The sequence below is a fragment of the Centropristis striata genome, chromosome 17 (assembly GCF_030273125.1).
Source record: "Centropristis striata isolate RG_2023a ecotype Rhode Island chromosome 17, C.striata_1.0, whole genome shotgun sequence".
NCBI lineage: Eukaryota > Metazoa > Chordata > Actinopteri > Perciformes > Serranidae > Centropristis > Centropristis striata.
In genome coordinates, this window is record NC_081533.1 from 28,970,283 (window position 1) to 28,991,161 (window position 20,879).

General features: G+C 36.4%; 1 protein-coding gene across 2 annotated transcripts in view; it reads right to left on the reverse strand.

Moving 5' to 3' along the window:
* focad (focadhesin) overlaps positions 1-20,879 on the reverse strand; it is a 78,190-nt gene that overhangs the window by 2,859 nt on the left and 54,452 nt on the right. For both annotated transcript variants that reach the window (XM_059354552.1, XM_059354551.1), the window contains 15 exons: positions 19,919-20,066; positions 18,413-18,532; positions 16,962-17,084; positions 14,761-14,838; positions 13,576-13,647; positions 12,672-12,774; positions 11,657-11,737; positions 11,383-11,511; positions 11,195-11,310; positions 8,961-9,221; positions 7,390-7,479; positions 4,620-4,797; positions 3,088-3,185; positions 1,112-1,363; positions 948-1,023 (listed from right to left, as the gene is read on the reverse strand). In XM_059354552.1, the coding sequence (XP_059210535.1) occupies positions 948-1,023; positions 1,112-1,363; positions 3,088-3,185; positions 4,620-4,797; positions 7,390-7,479; positions 8,961-9,221; positions 11,195-11,310; positions 11,383-11,511; positions 11,657-11,737; positions 12,672-12,774; positions 13,576-13,647; positions 14,761-14,838; positions 16,962-17,084; positions 18,413-18,532; positions 19,919-20,066 (1,925 nt within the window). The remainder of the gene's footprint in view (positions 1-947; positions 1,024-1,111; positions 1,364-3,087; positions 3,186-4,619; positions 4,798-7,389; positions 7,480-8,960; positions 9,222-11,194; positions 11,311-11,382; positions 11,512-11,656; positions 11,738-12,671; positions 12,775-13,575; positions 13,648-14,760; positions 14,839-16,961; positions 17,085-18,412; positions 18,533-19,918; positions 20,067-20,879) is intronic.

A 20,879-nucleotide genomic window follows, 5' to 3' on the forward strand; every position in this document is an offset into this window, starting at 1 on the left:
CTTTGAATTTCTGTGCATATTTTAAAGATTCGCATGAGAAAAGCTTTTGATAAAAAACTGTTCATAAAAGTTTCTATGCTTGCTTGACGTGTTGTTGTTTTTTCCCCCAAAATAGTTAATGTGCTAAAGGGGCAATGGAAACCATTTTTCAGAATAAGTTCTAACGTAGCGAAGAATTAGGTCACATATCTGAATATTTTTATGGTCTCCATTAGGGCTGCCCAATATGACAAAACATATTGCTAACAAAATAAAATGTCTCATATCGTGCCTACTGTACTGTCCAGCAGCCAAACTGCATTTTACAGTAATTATTACAGCATTAGGAGAAGCCTTTTTTCTTCTCCACCTTAAACTGATAGATGACTTTGCACACTGTTTTAATGGTTAACGGATTATTAAAAATAATATATGGAGATCGAGGTTATTATAGTTAACAAAATAACAGAAACCTAAAATTGAAAAAACATTTTCATTAACTGAAATAAAAATAAAAATGAGTTTTAAAAAAAACGATAACTAACAAAACTAACTAAAATTATAGTGAAAATGTCCTGAGTTTTCGTCTTTGTCAACTTTTTTCATACGTAAACCTTTTTGGTTGATATGAAATCTATTTAATCTGTCTAGTTTTATGACTTAATAAACTTATTGGGGCTAAGATGGACAGGACAAAGCAAATAAAGGCAACTTTTACTGTGACCTTATGGAATCTGGCACCCAACAAATACCCCATTACAAAAACTAATAAAACTAAAACCAAGCATTTTCCAAAAAAATAAAAACTAATTAAAACTAGCAAACACACTCTAAAAACTCATTAAAACTAACTGAATTTGAAAACAAAAATTGACAATGAAATTAAAACCAAAACTAATGAAAAATCCAAAACTATTATAACCGTGACGGAGAAGCCCGGACCCACTTGGGGGTGATTCGTTTCTCACCTTTGGCTGTGCTGATGGTTGTGGCCGACAGACTCTCTTCAGGACCTTCTGCGATGCTGAAAAGCCACTCTATGAACTGAGACACATACGAAACATCCAGGTTGTCATTGTCTTATTGTTATCCATGACTAAAGTTATTGTTCTTTTAAATCAAACACACTGACCTTGTGTGTCTGGCTGCTCCAGGGATCTTTGTCCAGAAGCAGAGCCAGGCTCTGGGGCATTCCCAGCATGCACTGTGGCAGAGCATGCTCAGTGGAGGACTCTGCACCGTACAGACTGTGTTGCAGAGTTTGGGGCTTGGCGCTAGTTTGCCATGGGAACCACTGGGCCCTGGTGCCAAGAAGGAGGGGCATGAAGTGGTCACCCCAGGAAACTACAGCAGCAGCAAAGACCTGGAACAGAAAGTCTGTGGCCTGCAGAAAAATAAAGGAAGTCTGTGTTCAGCTTAACAAGTCAGAATATAAAATACTGCATCCAGATTGATGAATGCCGAGCCTTACGTAGAAATGATCGTACGGCCACTTTACGCTCACTTTCTGTCATACGCTCGTTTGAAAAATGAGCGCCATTGTGTAGAAAAGACTCCAGGGGGTTCAAAGAGTTACAAAAATAGTGTTTCAGATATAAAATACTTAAATTAAAAATCTACTATTACCTACTCTAAAAAGAGAGTAGAGACAACTGTTGATATCACGTATAAATGAAAATAAGTGACTTGAGTCAGCCTTGGTTGGACTAAGTTTACTAAATTTGAAAATTAAAAAATCTGGAGGTATGTTACGTGAATGTTTAGTTGATTTTGACAATTTGGATTCAACAAAATATTGATGTTTTACTTCTGTATAGGATCCCTTCAATAATTAAGCTAAAACTAATAATAATCTGAGCCTGTCATTGGTTAAATAAATAAATAAATAAATAAATAAATAAATAAAATAAAATAAAATAAAATAAAATAAAATAAAATAAAATAAAATAAAATCACTTGGACACACATTGACAGTGTCAGGTGAATGATCTCACTCAATACTGAACCAATTTCAAATGTGTTATCCCCATTAGTCATTTAGAAGCAAAAACATTTAAAAATATAAATATAATATACATTTTAATTCTTTAAAGTTTTCTAACATTAGCCAAATTAAAAAATAGTTAAATTGGAATTGCTCAAAAACTTAAAATACATTCATAAAAATGATAAATCTTAATAATTGTTTCATCGATATTACCATTCATAATGCTAAAATGAAGGATACAACAAGAACAAGTAGAGAGGAATCAAAGAGTCCTCAAACTGACTCTGTGATGGTTCGAACAATATCCATCCATAGTTCTAAAACTGTAGCTGCATTCAATACCACCTCAGGAATGGCAATTATGTGAGAGGAACTCTAACGAAAACTAACGAAATAACAAAAACTTAAATTGAAAAAACATTTTCGTTTACTGAAATAAAAAAAAAATGAGTTAAAAAAAACCCGATAACTAACAAAACCAACTAAAACTAACTAAAATGATGGTGAAAATGTCCTTAGTTTTCGTCTTTGTCAACTTTTTTCATACGTAAACCTTTTTGGTTGATATTAAATCTATTTCATCTATCTAGTTTTATGATGATTGGAGTTATCAAACTGACTCTGTGATGGTCCGAACAATATCTACCCATAGTTCTAAAACTGTAGCTGCATTCAATACCACCTCAGGAATGGCAATTATGTGAGAGGAACTCTAACGAAAACTAACAAAATAACAAAAACTAGAATTGAAAAAACATTTTCGTTTACTGAAATAACAATAAAAATGAGAGTTTAAAAAAAACGATAACTAACAAAACCAACTAAAACTAACTAAAATTATGGTGAATTGTCCTTAGTTTTCGTCATTGTCAACTTTTTTCATACGTAAACCTTTTTGGTTGATATTAAATCTAGTTTTATGATGATTGGAGTTATCAAACTGACTCTGTGATGGTTCGAACAATATCTATCCATAGTTCTAAAACAGTAGCTGCATTCAATACCACCTCAGGAATGGCAATTATGTGAGAGGAACTCCAACATACGAGCTGAACCAAGCTGGGGCATGTTACAACAACACACAGGCCGCTCTGGAAATAGCATCCAGCTCAGAAACATACCAGTTTAACGTCTCCACAGGTGACAGGGGTTGTCCCATAGGCAACATTTCGGACGTGTCCTATCAGCTCCAGGAGCCACTCCATTCGCTTCAGAACACCTAGAACAAGAAGAAACAAAGGTGTACATTAGCGTACTGTAGAACTGGGACACACTACTGTATTGCGAGCAGAGAAAAATAAATACAAAGAAACCTCAAGAAGAGGCTCACTATGTGTTCTGTTTCATTCCTTCCTGACTGCAGTACAATGTCTGGTACAGGTACATCTCAAAATATTAGAATATCATGAAAAAGTTCAATATTTTTTGTCAATCATTTCAGAAAGTGAAACTCATATCTTACATAGATTCATTACACGTAGAGTGAATTATTTCAAGCTGTTTTTCTTGTAATTTTGATTATTCTGGCTTAGAGATAATGAAAACACAAAACTTCATTATTTCTAAGCCAGAATCATCAAAATTACAAGAAAAACGTGAAATATTTCACTCTATGTGTAATCAATCTGTATAATGTATTAGTTTCACTTTCTAAAAATAATTGACAAAAAATATTGAACTTTTAGCAGTGGTCAAATTCAAGCATTTTTCAAGGACTTTCAAGGTAAATTTCAAGCTTTTCCAGTATCTTACACCTGTAAATTGCATGTTTTAGATGAGTACTTACATACTAAAAGGGGGAGATTTCACTTAAATATACCAACAGCGATGGTATTACACTTTTAAGAGGAACGGTCTTCATTTCAGATAGGCTACTCATTATTTTTTACATTGAACATGTGATTATCTATAGCAGCTATTCTCAACCTTGGGGTCGGGACCCCAATTGGGGTCGCGAGATGATTTCTGGGGGTCGCCAAATCATTTTGGAAGTCAGCTCTGTCTCCAATGTGTTAAAGTGTTCATGTGTCAATGTGTTTTAGTTTTTTTGGTTACTTAATGTCTTTTTTTTGTGTTCATTTTGTGTCTTTTTAGGTCATTTTGTGTCTTTTTTTTTGTTCATTTTGTGTCTTTTTAGGTCATTTTGTGTCTTTTTTTTTATCATTTTGTGGTCAATTTGTGTCTTTTTTGGTCATTTTGTTTCCTTTTTTTGGTCATTTTGTGTCTTTTTTGGGTCATTTTGTGTCTTATTTGGTCATTTTGTGTCTTTTTTGATCATTTTGTGGTCAATTTGTGTCTTTTTTGGTCATTTTGTTTCATTTTTTGGGTGATCTGAACTGTGCGTGTGAGATTGTGTTCAGTGAGCGGGGGTCACGGACAACATGCATGTTAAATTGGGGGTCACGACTCAAAAAGGTTGCGAACTACTGATCTATAGTCTATAGATGGATATAGTCAGATTGCAAGAGAAAGACTTTCAAGCATTTGCAAGCACTTTATCCAAACTCCAAGCACTTTTTAAACCTTGAAAATACAACATTTAAATTCAAGCATTTTCAAGGATTTCAAGCACCCGTATGGACCCTGCCTATGGGATGTGAATGCAGCAAGAGAAGCTCTCAAGCTCCAGAAGTTGACATGTGTTTGGCCTTACCTGTATTGGGGTTGGTGGCCAGGCGACACTGGTAAAAAGTCTGCAAGAGAAACCAGCCGACTCTGTGGCGTGGCCAACCACGGAGCACACCGGCAATGATGTCATTTAGACCCAGGAGGGGAATTCGGCCTTTGGAGGTCAAGTAAGTCAGGATGAAGCAGGTCTTCTCCATCTGAGCCTAAACAATACAGAGTACAGAGCTTGATTTATTTTATTTAACCCCAGTCTGTGGACACCTTTAAAAAAAGAGCTTAAAACTTTTTTGTTCAGGGAGGCATTTTTAGGTTTATTTTGTCTCTGCATAATGTACTTTATTACCCGTGTCTTTTTTATCTACTGCTGATTTTAATGAGTTTTTCTCTTTCTTGTTTTTGGTTTCTGTAGCACTTTGAGATTCCTGTATGAAAAGTGCTTTAGAAATAAAATGTATTATTATTATTATGAAATGTATTATAGTTTTCACTTTAATTCACAAATCTACACATTGTCCAGCAGTATTCTTCACCTGTAGGTTTACAATACCTTTGTGTGTAATTTACTTCCACGAGGAGGTTACAGGTTCATCTCAATAAATTAGAATATCATAAAAAGTTTATTTATGTCAGTAATTAAATTTAAAAAGTGGAAATAAAACATTATATAGATCCACAGAATGAAACATTTCATGTCTTAATGAATTTAATTACTTCTAATTATAATGATGGCTTACATTTAATTAACCCATTGACGCCTAAAACGCCTGTAAAACCTCTGGGCGATTTTAAAATAAGCCCCTAAAACCTGAAGTTTTTCTGGAAATTCAACAGAAGTGTCAACGCTTCTACTAAATAATAGATTTTTCAGCCTCTGTAGCAGATAGAAATGAAATTCCAAAAGTATTTGAGAGCTTATACAAATACTACAAAACGACGTTTCCGCTTTCCAGGCTTCAATGGGTTAAGAACAAAAAATCAGTGTCTCCAAAAAAATAATATTACAAAAGACCAAATTTAAGTATGTTTAATATAGAAATGTTGACCTCTGAAAAGTATGTCCATCTATACGACTCAATACTTGGTTGGGGCTATTTCGCTTGAACTACTGGAAATTGACTTTTCCATCATATTCTAATGTACTGAGATGCACCTGTATGTCTTCCAAGGTTATAATAGTTTTGGATTTTTCATTAGTTTTAGTTTTAATTTCGTTGTGAATTTTTGTTTTCAAATTCAGTTAGTTTTAGTTAGTTTTTAGAGTGAGTTTTCGAGTTTTAATTTAGTTTTTATTTTTTGAAAATGCTTAGTTTTAGTTTAGTTTTTATTAGTTTTAGTTTTTTTTGTAATGGGCTATATGTTGGGTGCGAGATTCAAAGTGGTCATAATAAATTTTGCCTTTATTTCCTTTGGTTTATCATCTCAGCCCCAATAAGGTTATTAACTCTTACAGTTCCGGGTGTTTTGTATTTTGGTTCTAGTGTAGACATCCCAGTCTCAGTAAACATATTTACCATGTGTTGCATGTCCAAATAGAAACACTGAATTATGAATGAAAAAAGTTGACAAAAACGAAAACTAAGGACATTTTCACTATGATTTTAGTTAGTTTTAGTTAGTTTTGTAACCACAAAATACAGTTTCAGTTAGTTATCGTTTTTGTAAAAACTAGTTTTCATTATTTCGTTAGTTTTCGTTAACTATAATAACCTTGATGTCTTCAGCTCAGTTTGTGTGTTTGTCAGCAGGATTACAGAAAAACTACTGGCCCCATTTTCATGAAACTTTGTGGAAGAGTGTTACATGTGCCAACGAAGAACCCACTACATTTTGAAGAACATTACGAGATTGGGAATTTGTGCAGCCTTCGTGCGGTTTCAGAATAATTCGCTCCTGATCAAATGCTGAACAAATCAACAACAAATTCATGAATAAATCTGTGTTAGACGCCTTCTCTCCAGCACTGCAGGGAAAGCTTGTAACAGACAACCACAAATGGTCCAGAAAGAACAGCCAAGAACCAAATTACATTAGAAATACACTCTGTGGTTACACGTAAGTTATCCACTACACCATTTATCTTACCAAATGTTATAGTCAGGCGGCTTAGCTAAATAAAGGGGACACGCTGGACAAAAGCACCAATTTTTTTCCACGTGCTCTCTATCACCATAGGTTTCAATTTTTGGTAGGAGCCACTTCATCAAGATGGCCGATCCGAGATGGCACCCATATAAAGTCTATGAGAACCAATACATCTTCCAAGCCACTCAGAAGGTCAATCTTGGTGTCAAAATCTACATTTTCTGGGTCAAGGAATCATTTAAAGCTGTTGAGAATATCACTAGATGATTATTTGATCAAATAGAAATGTTAATTTTCACCCAGACTGGTAGGCAACTCGCTTCAAGTGCTGCAGCAGAGAATCCTGAGCTGAAAATGTTTGGAATCTAATAATTATGTAAATACATGGCCAAAATGAACATATCTATTTGATCATCTAGTGATATTCTCATTAGCTTTAAATTATTCATTGACCCAGAAAATGTATATTTTGTCACTAAGATTGACCTTCTAAGTGGCTTAGAAGATATACTGGTTCTCATAGATTTTATATGGCTGACATCTCCGATCTGCAATCTTGATGAAGTGGCTCCTACCAAAAATTGAAACCTATAGTGATAGAGAGCATGTGGAAAAAATTTGGTGCTTTTGTCCGACGTGTCCCCTTTCTTCCCAAATCTGGTCCTAAGCCGCCGGACTATTAGCACATGGCTCTTTGTTACATCATACTGTACCTCTGTGACACATGCGATTCGGTCAATCTCTGCATCAGACATCTCAGAAAGACATTTGGCGCTTCCCACGTACAAATCAACCTCGTTATCCTAAAACAGATGAACATATCACCAGCAGAAAACACAGGATACTCTCGGTGAATGGTCTGGTACAATTAGAGCTGACAGATTACTATTCTTAAAACAAATCAAATTGAAATGTTAACTCTTTGAATGTGAAATGTTTTATGGGAGCTGCAGTTGGAAAATCCAATCCAATCCAATCCCCTTTATTTATATAGCACAATTTTAGCAAACACAAGGTTTCCAAAGTGCTGCACAAACAATAAATACATAACACAATACAAAGAGATGTAATAAACAATAGAACAGTAAGATGCAATAAGATAAAATAAATAAAATAAAATGTAAAATGTACTGCCCGCACAAAATAAAATATGCATGAATACAATAAAAAACAAAAAAATGACACGCTTGAAGGATTTGAAGTGTTTGTTAAAGTGTAAAAGCAGTTGAAAATTAAGTCTCAAGTTTGTGTGTAAACACTGTTCAACTGTCAAATGGACGTAAAAGCTGAAAGCTTCTGAACAGCTAAACGATGGTGAAGCTGAAGTGCCATGTAGTTGAAGTATGAGCACAGTAAACAGTTGAGTCATCTGGTATTTGTAAGCAGTGACAGCAGTTGTCTGACTTGATCTTTGCTTGTGTTGTTTGAATACTCAGATGTTCGTTGTTTTGGATAACAGCGTCGGCTAAAAGAAATTGAAACTGTAACATTGTAGCAGTTAAACTATTAAGCAGTTAAACGGTTCCAGCATTTGAGCAGTCAATACATTTGTAGAAGCTAAAATATATGATTGTCAGTTGAAGTGTATGAGATGAAAAGCAGTTAAAATGTCAGTTGAAGTGAAAGTACCAGTATATATCAGTGTTAGCAGTGTAAGTAGTTGAAATGTCAATGGTGTTTTATGTAAATAACAGTTGAAATTTCAGTTGAAAAATAGGAATTAATCAAAGTGTACTCTGCAAAAAAAGAAAAGTTGGCTGAACTCAAAATTTCAAGGCAACAAACTTCAATAAAATTTTAAGTTGGACAATTAAACTAAATATTTTAAGTTTTGTTTTTGAGTTTGCTCAACTCTGAATTTCTCTGGCACGATTGTAACGCCGCTATGAAATGTCAGCTAATGTTGTGACCACAATTTTGAGTTAGCATTGACACGCTAATGGCTACTCTTGTAGCTGTAGCAAGCAGCGCCGCTAGCATCAGTTAGCCGCTAGCATCAGTTAGCCGCTAGCTTTCACTAATGACCGAATTTCACAACAAAGAAATAAGAGTTAGCAGAACTATTGTCCCTTGTTGTGAACCCCAACTTAAAGATATAAGTAACAACAACTCACCAACTTGTTTTTGAGCAGACAACTGGCTTCCTTTGTTGTGCTAACTTACATTATTGCCCTAAATGTCAATCATTTATATTTCCAAGTTTTACCAAATGAAATCACTGATTTAGGCCAAAAAATACAAGTTGGCTTTTTTGCAGTGTAAGTGCATAGTTTCAGCTTTGTACCTGGATTTGATTTGGCAACAGGGTGAAGATCTTCTCTGTGGTGGAGCAAAGGATGGTCCAGCAGTTTTTGGGAGGGTTTGGGAGAGCCATAGCCTGGGCAAGGCCCTGCAGCAGGGAGCGGCATAGGGACAGACGCTGGGGTCGACAGTCCTCCTTGAACTGCTGCAGGCCAAGACTCTCCACGTAAACCTGGAGCTTATCTTCAGCAACATGCTTCATCCACAAGCCCAGGCTCTCATACAGGTAAGCCCGAGTCTGGTACTGGGGGAGTAACAGAAATGATCCAAAGTCACTTTTACTGTGTTACAAGTTAGACATTGAACCTCAATACTTTGGGTACTGACTGTCTGTAGCATTGAATATGAAAAAATAGAATGAAAACGATGTATCAATTATACTGTATTTTATTCGGGCAGCAGTTCTTGTATGGCTGTTGCATGCAACTATACAGAAAGCTTTTCAAAAGTAAATGTTATATATATAATGTATTGTACTGTAATGTAATGTATTGTATTTGAAGTCTGCTGTGTACAGTGTGAACAGGAATGGAGCCAGAACAGTGCCTTGTGGAGCCCCTGTGCTGCTCATTAATGTCCCAGAAACACAGTTCCCCAACCTGACATACTGTGGTCTTCCTGTCAGGTAATCTGTGATCCAGCAGATGAAGGAAAGATCCACTCCCATCTCTGTGAGCTTGTTTTTAAATATGTTGGGTTGGATGGTGTTGAATGCGCTTGAAAAATCAAAGAACATGATTCTCACATAAGCACCAGTTTCCTCCAGACGAGCAAGGGCACGGTGAAGCATGTAGAGGACAGCATCGTTCACTCCCATGTGTTGTTTGTATGCAAACTGCAGGGGGTCGAGTTTGTCTTTTACTTCAGCTCTCAGTAGGTGAAGAATCAGCTGATCCAAGGTCTATATACTGAGACTAATTTATTTCCATAAACTTTGCATCACTGCAGCAGAATGTGTGGAGCACAGAGCTCCAGCCTTCCATCCCTTGAAATCAAATCTCAAAAGGACGCGATGTGTTTTCAAAATGCTGAATTTTTCCACAAGGCGACTATGACAACTGTGAACAAAACATGTCCTTTGCAGAAAATACTGCAGTCGAAAATATTTTGAGTGCTCTCTTGAAACAAACTTTGTGATGGAGCTACTGTGAAATAAACTAAAACACATCTTTAGCATGTCTTTTATCACTGATCGCCCAACATATATGCAGAAACCAATAGATCAAGCATGAGGTGACATCCACAGACAACACCATCATGTCGATGTATCATTCAGGCTCTAGAGTAGGATTCAGCTGGGTGCTTATACAACTGGGAACTGGAAATCTACGTCTGAGGCTACGTTTACACGAGGATGGTCTGAACAGAAGATGCAAAAGTGGCGTCGCGTCTTCACTTTTTATTCCTCGTTTAGACGAGCATTTTCGGGAGGAAATCTGCTGCATATGGTGACGCAAAAGTGTGTGAAATTCGATTGTATGCAGCCAGGCGGCATCACTTAAAGCCATAAGAGCATCTTTGGGCATGCAGAAGTTTTCACACCACGTATTTCCATCCGCTACTCCTTCCACAAAGTTCTCCACCATCACTAGATCTCCCAGGTCTCGTTCACAGTCGTCTGGCTCGCCTCCGACGAATTGCTGCATCCAAAATGTGATGGAGGTAATTCCAGATCCTTCTCTGTTCAGTTATACCGTATCAGTATCTGTACATATCCTGTACATTTGGTGGAAAGACTCCTGTAAGTTTATTAGAGCTGCCAGAGCAGCTTGAAGGTCTGACGCATGGAAATAATCCCACGTTTGTTTATTTCCCTGTACTGGAGCATGTATGTGACGTAAACACATACGTGACGTGAGCAGATCAGATCAGAGTTTTGTGTCTTGTCAGTGTAGACGGACACCCTACGGCTGAGCGGATTTAACTTTTCCACTTTGGAAGGTGGTTTCAGATTTTTGCGTTTTTAAGCCCCAAAAACGCCGTCACCGTCTAAACGAAAGGCACTTCCGATAAAATATTTTGTCGTTTTTACCCGCAAGCATCCTTGTGTAAACGGGGCCTTAATCTTCCATTCTGCGGTTTCTCTCCTGTGCCCGACTGTGCAACCTGCACCTGAAATTCTTGTCTGTGCTGGGCTGATGCCAGCATCTTGTCATTGACACATTCTGAAATCAGATGCACTCATTTAGCTCTGGACCCTGCTCAAGAGGAACTTACACTGAGACTGTGCACAAGCGGCGGTGACAGCCATGAGCCCAGAAAGAGAGAGGCACTTTGAGACGACTGAGCTTGACACGCTGCCAGAAGCACACACTGGTGCTGTACATCCTCTCCTGTAAAAGAAAAAAGATGCTGAGCTCGGTGCTTTGCAAGGTACAAAGAGACAAATGTGTGAGTACTCTTACCGAAGCTGAGCCTCATCAGTGGGGATAAGATAGCGCCCCAGTTGATGGGTGGGTACTGGAACGTGGCTCCAACTGATGCCAGTGGGCTCAGAGCAGTCTTAACCAGAGCTGGATGGGAAAACTCTGGACCTGGGTCCGCAAGAATAGAGAATCATTCCAAAAGTAAGAGTGCAAGAGAAATTCTAGCACATGCAGGCAGTTTGGATAAATATAATGTCGGATATTGTGTTCAAATTTTTCGTTGAAAAGAATGCTATTAAATGTGTCAACAAACCTTTTTTTCCTGCCTCTGTGATAAAGTCAATGATGGATCTAATGAGACTTTTCTCTGAGAGGTAACTGAAATCCTGAGGAACTGAGAAGAGAGCAGAGGACATGGAGAGAAATCAGGGAGCAAGTGAACAATGATGGTAACTCAAGCAGTGCATTTCATCAACAGTGCATTTGCTGCAAGAAAATACATCCGTGGTTAGGTGCCAGTAGCCGACGTAAAACTCTGGTTGCTGATCACTAAAGAAGAAGATTAATGAATATTAAGAAAACAGATTTCGCCTTGTTATAAGCAGTGTTTTCATTATAATCATAGTGAATTTTGAAGCGAAATTTGCGAACACAGTCTTTTGACCGTGCATCAAACTTTGTAATTTACTATGTTGTTTTTAAGTAAACATTTTAAAAGACAAAGGAAGTTGTCATGTCTAGTCGCGAGTGTTTTTTCGACTGACTCTAGAGGTGGTGCAGTAAAGAAGGAATAACAAACGGAGTGCCACTACAGATGTTCCCATCAACTGATTTAGAGCGAATAAACAAAGCTGCATAAACGTACTTTGGTCAGAAGATGGCAGTGTAATGTATTACTGTAGGCTAATCTGTCAGTAAACAGGATAAGAAGAGATGATAGAGAAAATCGAGAGAAGTCTTCAGGAATTGGATTCAATTTCCATCTCCCGTTAAGTCCATTAACTGTTCGAAAAAGACAAAAACCACCTCAAGCGAGCGTAAAAAACTTTAATGCGCACTTTCAAAAGTTTTCTCAGATTTTGGTGTTTCCATCAGGCAAACCTTAAAAATGCAAATAAAGATTTCTTGATGGAAACATGACTATAGTTTCTCAAGAAAACCTAATTTGTAGATAGATATTTTACTGTAAAATCTTATATAACTACTTGCAGGTTATACTTACAAGTAATACAAAGGGCTGAGAGTAAGTGATTAAAAGGAAGAGGAGCTAATGAATTAAACGCAGCATGTGACTGACTGTTTCCTCCACTTTGACTTTCTGCACCTACCTGCTATGTGAGTGTGACTGGTGGACATATGGGCCAAATGCAAATGACCAACCAAACAAGCACTGTTGGACTGCAAACCGATGGCTCCTGAGAACGTTATGATCTGCAAAAGAGAGCCAACACAACCCAAAATACATATATATTATTATAATACTATGTTTTTTGTTTTGTTTTGTATTTATTTTTCTTTTGTGGTTCTTTGTTCTAATGTACCCTTAAAAAAACAAAAATGTGGAAAACAGCATTTCTTGTACTGATGCTTATGAATGCTAATTTCCAATAAAAAAAATATATAAACAAAAAAAAATAACAAAGAATTAACAAATAAAATTAATAAATCTTCAGTGCAACCAGGAGTATTATTAGTATTAGTATTACTGATGGTGGCAATTTTGACAGTAATTTTGACAGTAATTACAGAATTTTTTTTTTTTTAAAACACTTCAATACTTGCAATGCATGATAAGTTTTGGCAAAAGATGCCAGTTAGTGTGTCTGTACGGAAGCCCTGAACCGCAAGTGATGAAAATTTTTTTTGGGATGTTATCTTGTTATTTCGAGATAACACACCTATGTAAAAAAAAAAAAATTATATCTCGAAATAACGAGATATTATCTCGTAATTACGAGATATTATCTAGAAATAATGAGATAATATCTGAAGAAAAAAAAAATTTTGGAAGATTTTTTTTTTTTAATTCTTATTTTTTTTTTACTTATGTGTATTATCTCGAAATAATGAGATATTATTTTGAAATAACGAGATATGATCTCGAAATAACAAGATAACATCTAAAAAAAAAATTTCTTCACTTGGGGTTCAGGGCTTCCGTATGTCTGATATTACTTGTGACATCGTATTTCACCATTGAAAAAAAAAAAAGAATAAAATATGTCTTCATACCTGTGTGATGGCTCGAATAACCTCATTGAGCCTGTTCTGTTGCTGGGAGTCCATCTCCAACTCACTTGTTTGCTGTTTCAAAAGGACAACAAGCTCAGTGACACTAACAAAGCTCACGTCTCATACTCAAAGATCCCTGCTAATCTAGGATTCATTCGATATTTGGCACATTCTAGTAAACATTTTTCTCATCGTAATGAAATTAATGACGAGCATTTTTCATCTGCCATTCAAAGTCACAACAATTCAATATTTATTTAGAGCTCATTATAGTTTCATCTTGAAGTGTAAAGTGTAAATGATTGGCACCACTGTAAGCCTGAATTTAAAGCACTATAACACTATAAACATACAACTCATAATACATTTTCAAAACAATTTTCTTTAAAATAGAATATTCATATGTAGTACTCAGCAGTCAAAATTTTAAATAAAAAATTCTGACTGCGAATGTTACTGTAACCTAAAAGATAAGCTGTCATACACTACCGGTCAAAAGTTTTAGAACACACCAACTTTTCCAGAATTTAATTGAAAATGATGCAGTTTAATGTCTCAGTGTACTCTGAAATTAATGCACATTTGCAACATTTAAAATTCTTTATTGAGCATGATAGTGTTTTGAAAGTAAAAAAAAAAGATTCAAAATCACATTTTATGTTGGACTAAAGGACTAAAAAAAGACACAAAATGACCAAAAAAAAGACACAAAATGACTAAAAAAGACACCAAAAGACACAAAATGACTAAAAAAAAGACACAAAATGACCAAAAAAAGACACAAAATGACTTACAAAGACATGAAAATAATTAAAAAATGGACAAAATAGCCCAAGACTCCATAGAGTTAAGTTGTTAACCCATTTCTTGTTCCCTGAAAAAGGCCTACTTGTATAGTTCTGAAATGTACATTATTTTTCAGTTTTGGTTAACCTTACCTTTTTTTATTTACCTCTGGCAGTTCACCACTTACCTTTGTACCCTTTCAAGCTGTTCATTTGACTTGAACTGCTTGAATTTCAATAAAAAAAATGGAAAAGTTGGTGTTTTCTAAAACTTTTGACCGGTAGTGTACATCTTCAGTAACATTTTGCCTCTGTGTACATTGTGCACTGCCTGCATAAACAGCCAGACAAAAAACAAAATCATTTCAAACTGATTCCAGTAAATGAGTGGATTTGTCACCTGAATGAGGTAACTCTCAGATCCGACTAGAGCCACCAGGCCGTTGACAGCAGCCAGGCGCTGCATAGTGGGGCAACCCTGAAATACAACGACAGCATTCAACAGACCGGGAAACATCACAGTTGCTTGGTCACATGAAAAGTAAAGCTTTAACAAAACAAAAATATAATTTATAATTAAAGCTGCAAGCAGCGAGAAACGGTCCTGAACAGAGTGGAGCCACCGGGGGCAAGGTTATAATAGTTTTGGATTTTTTTTTAATTTTGTTGTGAATTTTTGTTTTCAAATTCAGTTAGTTTTAGTTAGTTTTTAGAGTAAGTTTTCTAGTTTTAGTTTAGTTTTTATTTTTTGAAAATACTTAGTTTTAGTTTAGTTTTTATTAGTTTTAGTGTTAGTTTTAGTTTTTTTTGTAATAGGCTATGTGTTGGGTGCCAGATTCAAAGAGCTCATAATAAATGTTTCCTTTATTTCTTTTGGTTTATCATCTCAGCCCCAATAAGGTTATTAACTCTTACAGTTCTGGGTGTTTTGAATTTTTGAAACATTTACCATGTGTTGCATGTTGAAATAAATACACTGAATTACGAATGAAAAAAGTTGACAAAAACGAAAACTAAGGACATTTTCACTATAATTTTAGTTAGTTTTGTAACCACATGATACAGTTTCAGTTAGTTATCGTTTTTTTAAAAACTCTAGTTTTTATTTTTATTTCAGTTAAGTTTTTTCAATTCTAGTTTTCGTTATTTCATTAGTTAACTATAATAACCTTGATCAGGGGAGCCGGCCATGCCAGGTCCAGCGATGGTTGGAAGGGCGAAGTAGTCAAGGACTCTCTGCTGAGTACACTGACACCTCATGCAAGTCTCTACGACAAACGGTTCGTTATGAAAAGGGGGCGTGCCTAATCAAAAAGGGCAGGACTTTATGAAATATTGTTCTGTAGAACTGTTCAGTGATGGACCATCATCATGCATGACAAGTTTGAGGCAGATTGGACAATGTATGGTGAAGTTATACAGTATCGTGTTTTATAGTGGGCCATAGTGTGACGGTCTGCAAAGCTTTTGATAACTTTTGATGTCAAAGGCCTTTTAATGGTACTGAACAAGTCTGAAGTAGATCAAATTAATTCTGTAGGAGGAGTTTGTTAATGGAAATGACGTGGAAATGGCGTAAAACGTTTAAAACGCCATTTTCGATCCAAGATGGCCGTCTTCCTGTTCGTTTTTGGGTATGGCTTCTTGAGACTTTTTGGTGCGTCTTTCCATGATACATGTATGTACCAAATTTTGTGTCTCTACGCCAAACCTGTTTTAGGGGCTCAATTCTAGGGGGCGCTAGAAGGTCATTTTGCAACGCCCATTTCTGAAACCAATGAAATCCGTATATTTTGGTGAGTTTTGGAATATGATAAAGCCCTCAAAAACGCGATTCATTTGCTGTTATAATAATAATAATAATAATAATAATACACGGAGCAATTTTGATAGGGTCCTCGCACCATTAGTGCTCGGGCCCTAATAACATGTTCATTCAGATTGCACGTTATACGTTGCCTGTTAAATGTAAACTGCAAACACCTGGCTAGCTGCATTTGTCTTTAAGAGGTAGACAGAAAAAAGGTCAGAGCAAATCAAAGCCTGGAGGTGTTTCAAAAAATGGTAATGGAACATTCTTCACTATGCACTATGCACTATTGCAAACCGCAATATAGCTACAAAAGAATGGAATGAACTCCTCCAACACATAAAGTCACTGAAAAATGGGACAATTACACAAAAACATTTTAAAACAACGCTGTTTTTATAATATCAAAAAGCTAAATCTGCTATTTTATAACGTAACAATTTTAAACAACCAACCACTGAACGCTGCTTTATAATATCAAAAAAGCATTTTAAATTTAGCAAAAATTTGCTATTTTAATAATATGACAAGACATTTTAATCTTACTAAAACATCTTGCCTACCCAGGTCTCTTCACGGACAGCCGGGTGAAATATAGCAATTCTGCTAAGCCTGTTTGTACAACCATCTTCTCATGTCTCATGTCTCATGAATGGCTCTGTACTGTCTGTCCTAAAATAAAATTAATTCATTCATTCATTATGATGACCCCATTTAGTCAAGTAAATGTAACATACATACAGAATCTAATGCAGTTGTAAATAGGAAAAACAAAGAAAATGATGTAGTACCTCAGCCAACAGGATCTTGATCCATGCAGCCAGGAGACGAGGATGGATATCCTCTGCTTTACCATGGCCGGACATTAACAGGCCATGGACCACCAGCCCAAGAGCCATGGAGAAACCTGGAGTCTGAACAGAAACATTACAACAGCACAGAAAACTGGAGTTAGAGTCTAAAGGATGCCTCAGGCTGTTCTTTACTGCAGCACTTAAGGAAATGACTTCGAAAATATTAAATAAATCAAATCAAGCAACATGCGGCTTCATCAAACAAAGGCTTTTTTAATTGCTTTTTGATTATTAGTTACATATACATTACTACTACTACTTGTCTCAGTAGTGAGTAGAACACTACTGTTTTAATACAGACAACTCTCAACAGAATTGCCTCTCTGCTCTTTGTAGATGACGTGGTTCTGTTGACGTCTACACTGCAAAAAAGCCAACTTGTATTCTTTTGCCTAAAACAGTGATTTATTTTGGTAAAACTTGGAAATATAAATTACTGACATTTAGGGCAATAATGTAAGTTAGCACAACAAAGGAAAACTCAAAAACAAGTTTGTTAGTTGTTGTTACTTATATCTTTAAGTTGGGGTTCAAAACAAGGGACAATAGTTCTGCTAACTCTTATTTCTTTGTTGTGAAATTTGGTCATTAGCGAAAGCTAGCGGCTAACTGATGCTAGCGGCTAACTGATGCTAGCGGCTAACTGATGCTAGCGGCTAACTGATGCTAGCGGCTAACTGCTTGTTACAGCTACAAGAGTAGCCATTAGCGTATCAATGCTAACTCAAAATTGTGGTCTCAACATTAGCTGACATTTCATAGCGGCTTTGAAATCGTGCCAGAGAAATTGAGAGTTGAGCAAATTCAAAAACAAAACTTAAAATATTTAGTTCAATTGTCCAACTTAAAATTTTATCGAACTTTTCTTTTTTTGCAGCCTAGCAGTACTGGTGCGGTTTACATTGAAGCATAAAGCGATCGTGTGAGAGTCTGAGACCATAAAAACTCTATTACTCAAGAGAAGGAGTTCAAGTATCTGGAGGTCTTGTTCATAAATGAGGCTAAACTTTCAGCTAGGTATCAGTACTCCATACATTTAAAAGGTATTGACTGAAATAATCCAGTATCAAAACTTCTTCAGTCCAACTACACCTGCATTCAATAAAGATATGGAAAAAATGACTATCCACATGGACGGATAAACAGGCCTTTCTAGGGGTTCATCCCAAAGTGACATCAACTTCGTGGCAAATTCCTGGAGAGATTATATATCTCATCTGGCCTGAGAAGGATGCCATTTTTCAGAAGAATTTAAGAAAATCATTTAAATCAGTATGCTTAAACAAGATCTTTTTTTTTTATGATGAGCTCAGGAGGTTTTGTTGCAGTAAAATCAGAATCAGCAAACACCCCACACAATCTCTCTGACAAGAGACTTTCTTTCTGACCTGCTGGCTTTCTTCAGTGAAGGTGCGCAGAGTGTTCATGACCTCCTCAGCCTTGGCAGCATCTATGAGACCTCCTCTAAAGGCCGAGACACCCACACATGCCACAGAGTATGCCAAGACCTGCATATGTGGACATAGAAATAGACAAAGAACAAATATATCAAATATTATTCCACTATTACAAAGAATTTTCTAAAAAAAGGTTAAGGTTGTTGCCTGCATGGTTTATATCCATTATGCTGCATTACACAGTGGTCTATGAAAGCTACAATCAGTATCAGTGGAGTAACAACAATTTCTAAATATTTTAGAACAGATTTTGACTATTTATTAATCATAAATACGGTGGCCCTGAGAGCTCACAGCACTGAAACTTAAGAAAACACATGCAAATACACAAAACACAAGCAAATTGAGAAAACATCTTCATCAATTTGACAACACGAACACAACATTTAGAAAACGTGCTGCAAAGACCACAACACAACAGAAGTGTTTCCAGAGGACACATAAAAGTGATGCACACGTCCGGACACACTTGATGATAATGATAATTTCAAGACAATTACAAGTGGCTGCAGGTTTTCATTCCAACCAAGCAGGAGCACACATGACTCCACTCATCAAATCACCTCTGATATAATGTAATATGATAATTTCATGTTATAACATGATATATAGCGTTAGCCCGCTAGCCCGTATCAATCACATTGCAGTTAAACAAATCAAATAAATGAATGATACACGTTTTAGTTGGCCCACTAGCGCCCACTAGCGCTTGCACGATATCAATTGTCGGCCAATGTTAGCATGCTATAGATCGGCCGCTAACGTTAGCACGCTATCGCTAGCCCGAATGTGCTTATAAGTGTCCTCTGGAAATACTTCTGTTGTGTAGTGGTCTTTGCAGCACGTTTTCTAAATGCTACGCTTGTGTTGTCAAATTGATGAAGATGTCTTCTCAATTTGTTTGCTTTTTGTTTATTTGCATGTGTTTTCTTAAGTTGCAGCACTGTGAGCTCTCCACCATAGGGCCACCATACATAACGCCTGTAGAAACATTATGAGACATAGAATTTCAAAGTCTCATGTTTGATATTGATGAAGCATTCTTTTTGTTCTTATTCCAGTGTAACTCTGTGTATGTTGGACTAGATATTTTAAGGAATAATGATAATATTTAAATTATCTTCAAAATGCAGGACAGCATCAGTGAACAACAAAAACAAACAAAACAAAGACAACAAAATAAAATCATGTTTTTTACAAAAGAATCCATCAGACAGCAACCGAAAAAGGAATAGGCTGAAGCCCCAAGGCTTATTTTTGCCTCTCCTGTACCATCTACATATACATTACATTATATACATTACATTAACTAAGTAAGTAATTCTAAGGAGTAATTCACATTGTTACAAAACACATGATACCTTAAACTGAAAGTCGAATGATTTCTCACAAGAATCCAGCAAACATTTCTGAGAAATATTTAGGTTCAGTTTCTACCTCCTGCAGCATGCGTCCCCGCCCACTGCTGTCCTGCAGGGTGGACAGTAGTTTGTCTAGCGTTTGGGTGACGCGGACATGTTGGGCCTTCTGTTCACTGCTGCAGAGAGATGCAAGCACCAGACCCAGACCTAACATACAGCCAGAACTGAGGGACAGCAAAGAGGAGAAAGGGGTCAAGAAACAGGAGAAAGTTTCAAAGTGAAGGTGTCTGGTCATTTTAATAATTTCCAGGTGTTTCCATCACTGGAAAAGTGGTTGAAAAATTTCACAGGATTTCCAGTTTTTCAGGATGTGTGGGGAACCTTATGTACTCTTAAGTTGCACGTTGAAGCTTCCTTACCCATGGTGCAGTGGAAAATATTATTTCAAAATAAAAGCGCAATGCCAGGATTTCATTATACTTAAAAATAATCATTTATGACTATGTTTAGACTCACATGCTCATGAACCACCAGCTAGAAATGACTCATATAATGTCCAGATTTTTACTAATCTATCTTCTATAGTTTAATAAACTCCCCTCTGGAAGGGTTATCTGGAAAGGTACGGCAGATACAACTCCAGTCACTTTTATGATTTTTATTTTCTCAACATACACACTAAGCATCCACACACTGGGTAGCTGTTACACTACGATAGTCTACCGCTCATTAGCTTATTAGTGCCGTTAATTAGAAAAGTAAACAGTGACAGTGACGTTGATTAGGTTGTAAACCTGTAATGCAAACATAAACACAAAACCCAGAATTAATGAATGAAATTATACACTCAATCATATGATATTTAAACATCAACCATGCTAGTCTGCAGCTACTCACCAGCAAGGCGTACCAGTCCTGACTAGTAAGTAAATGAAACCAAAACTAAAAAGTGAGACACCTGCTGGAAAGTTCCACATATAAACCTTACAGCACATTGTTAACCCCTATTGGTTAGTACTTCTCATCATGTCTAAGGA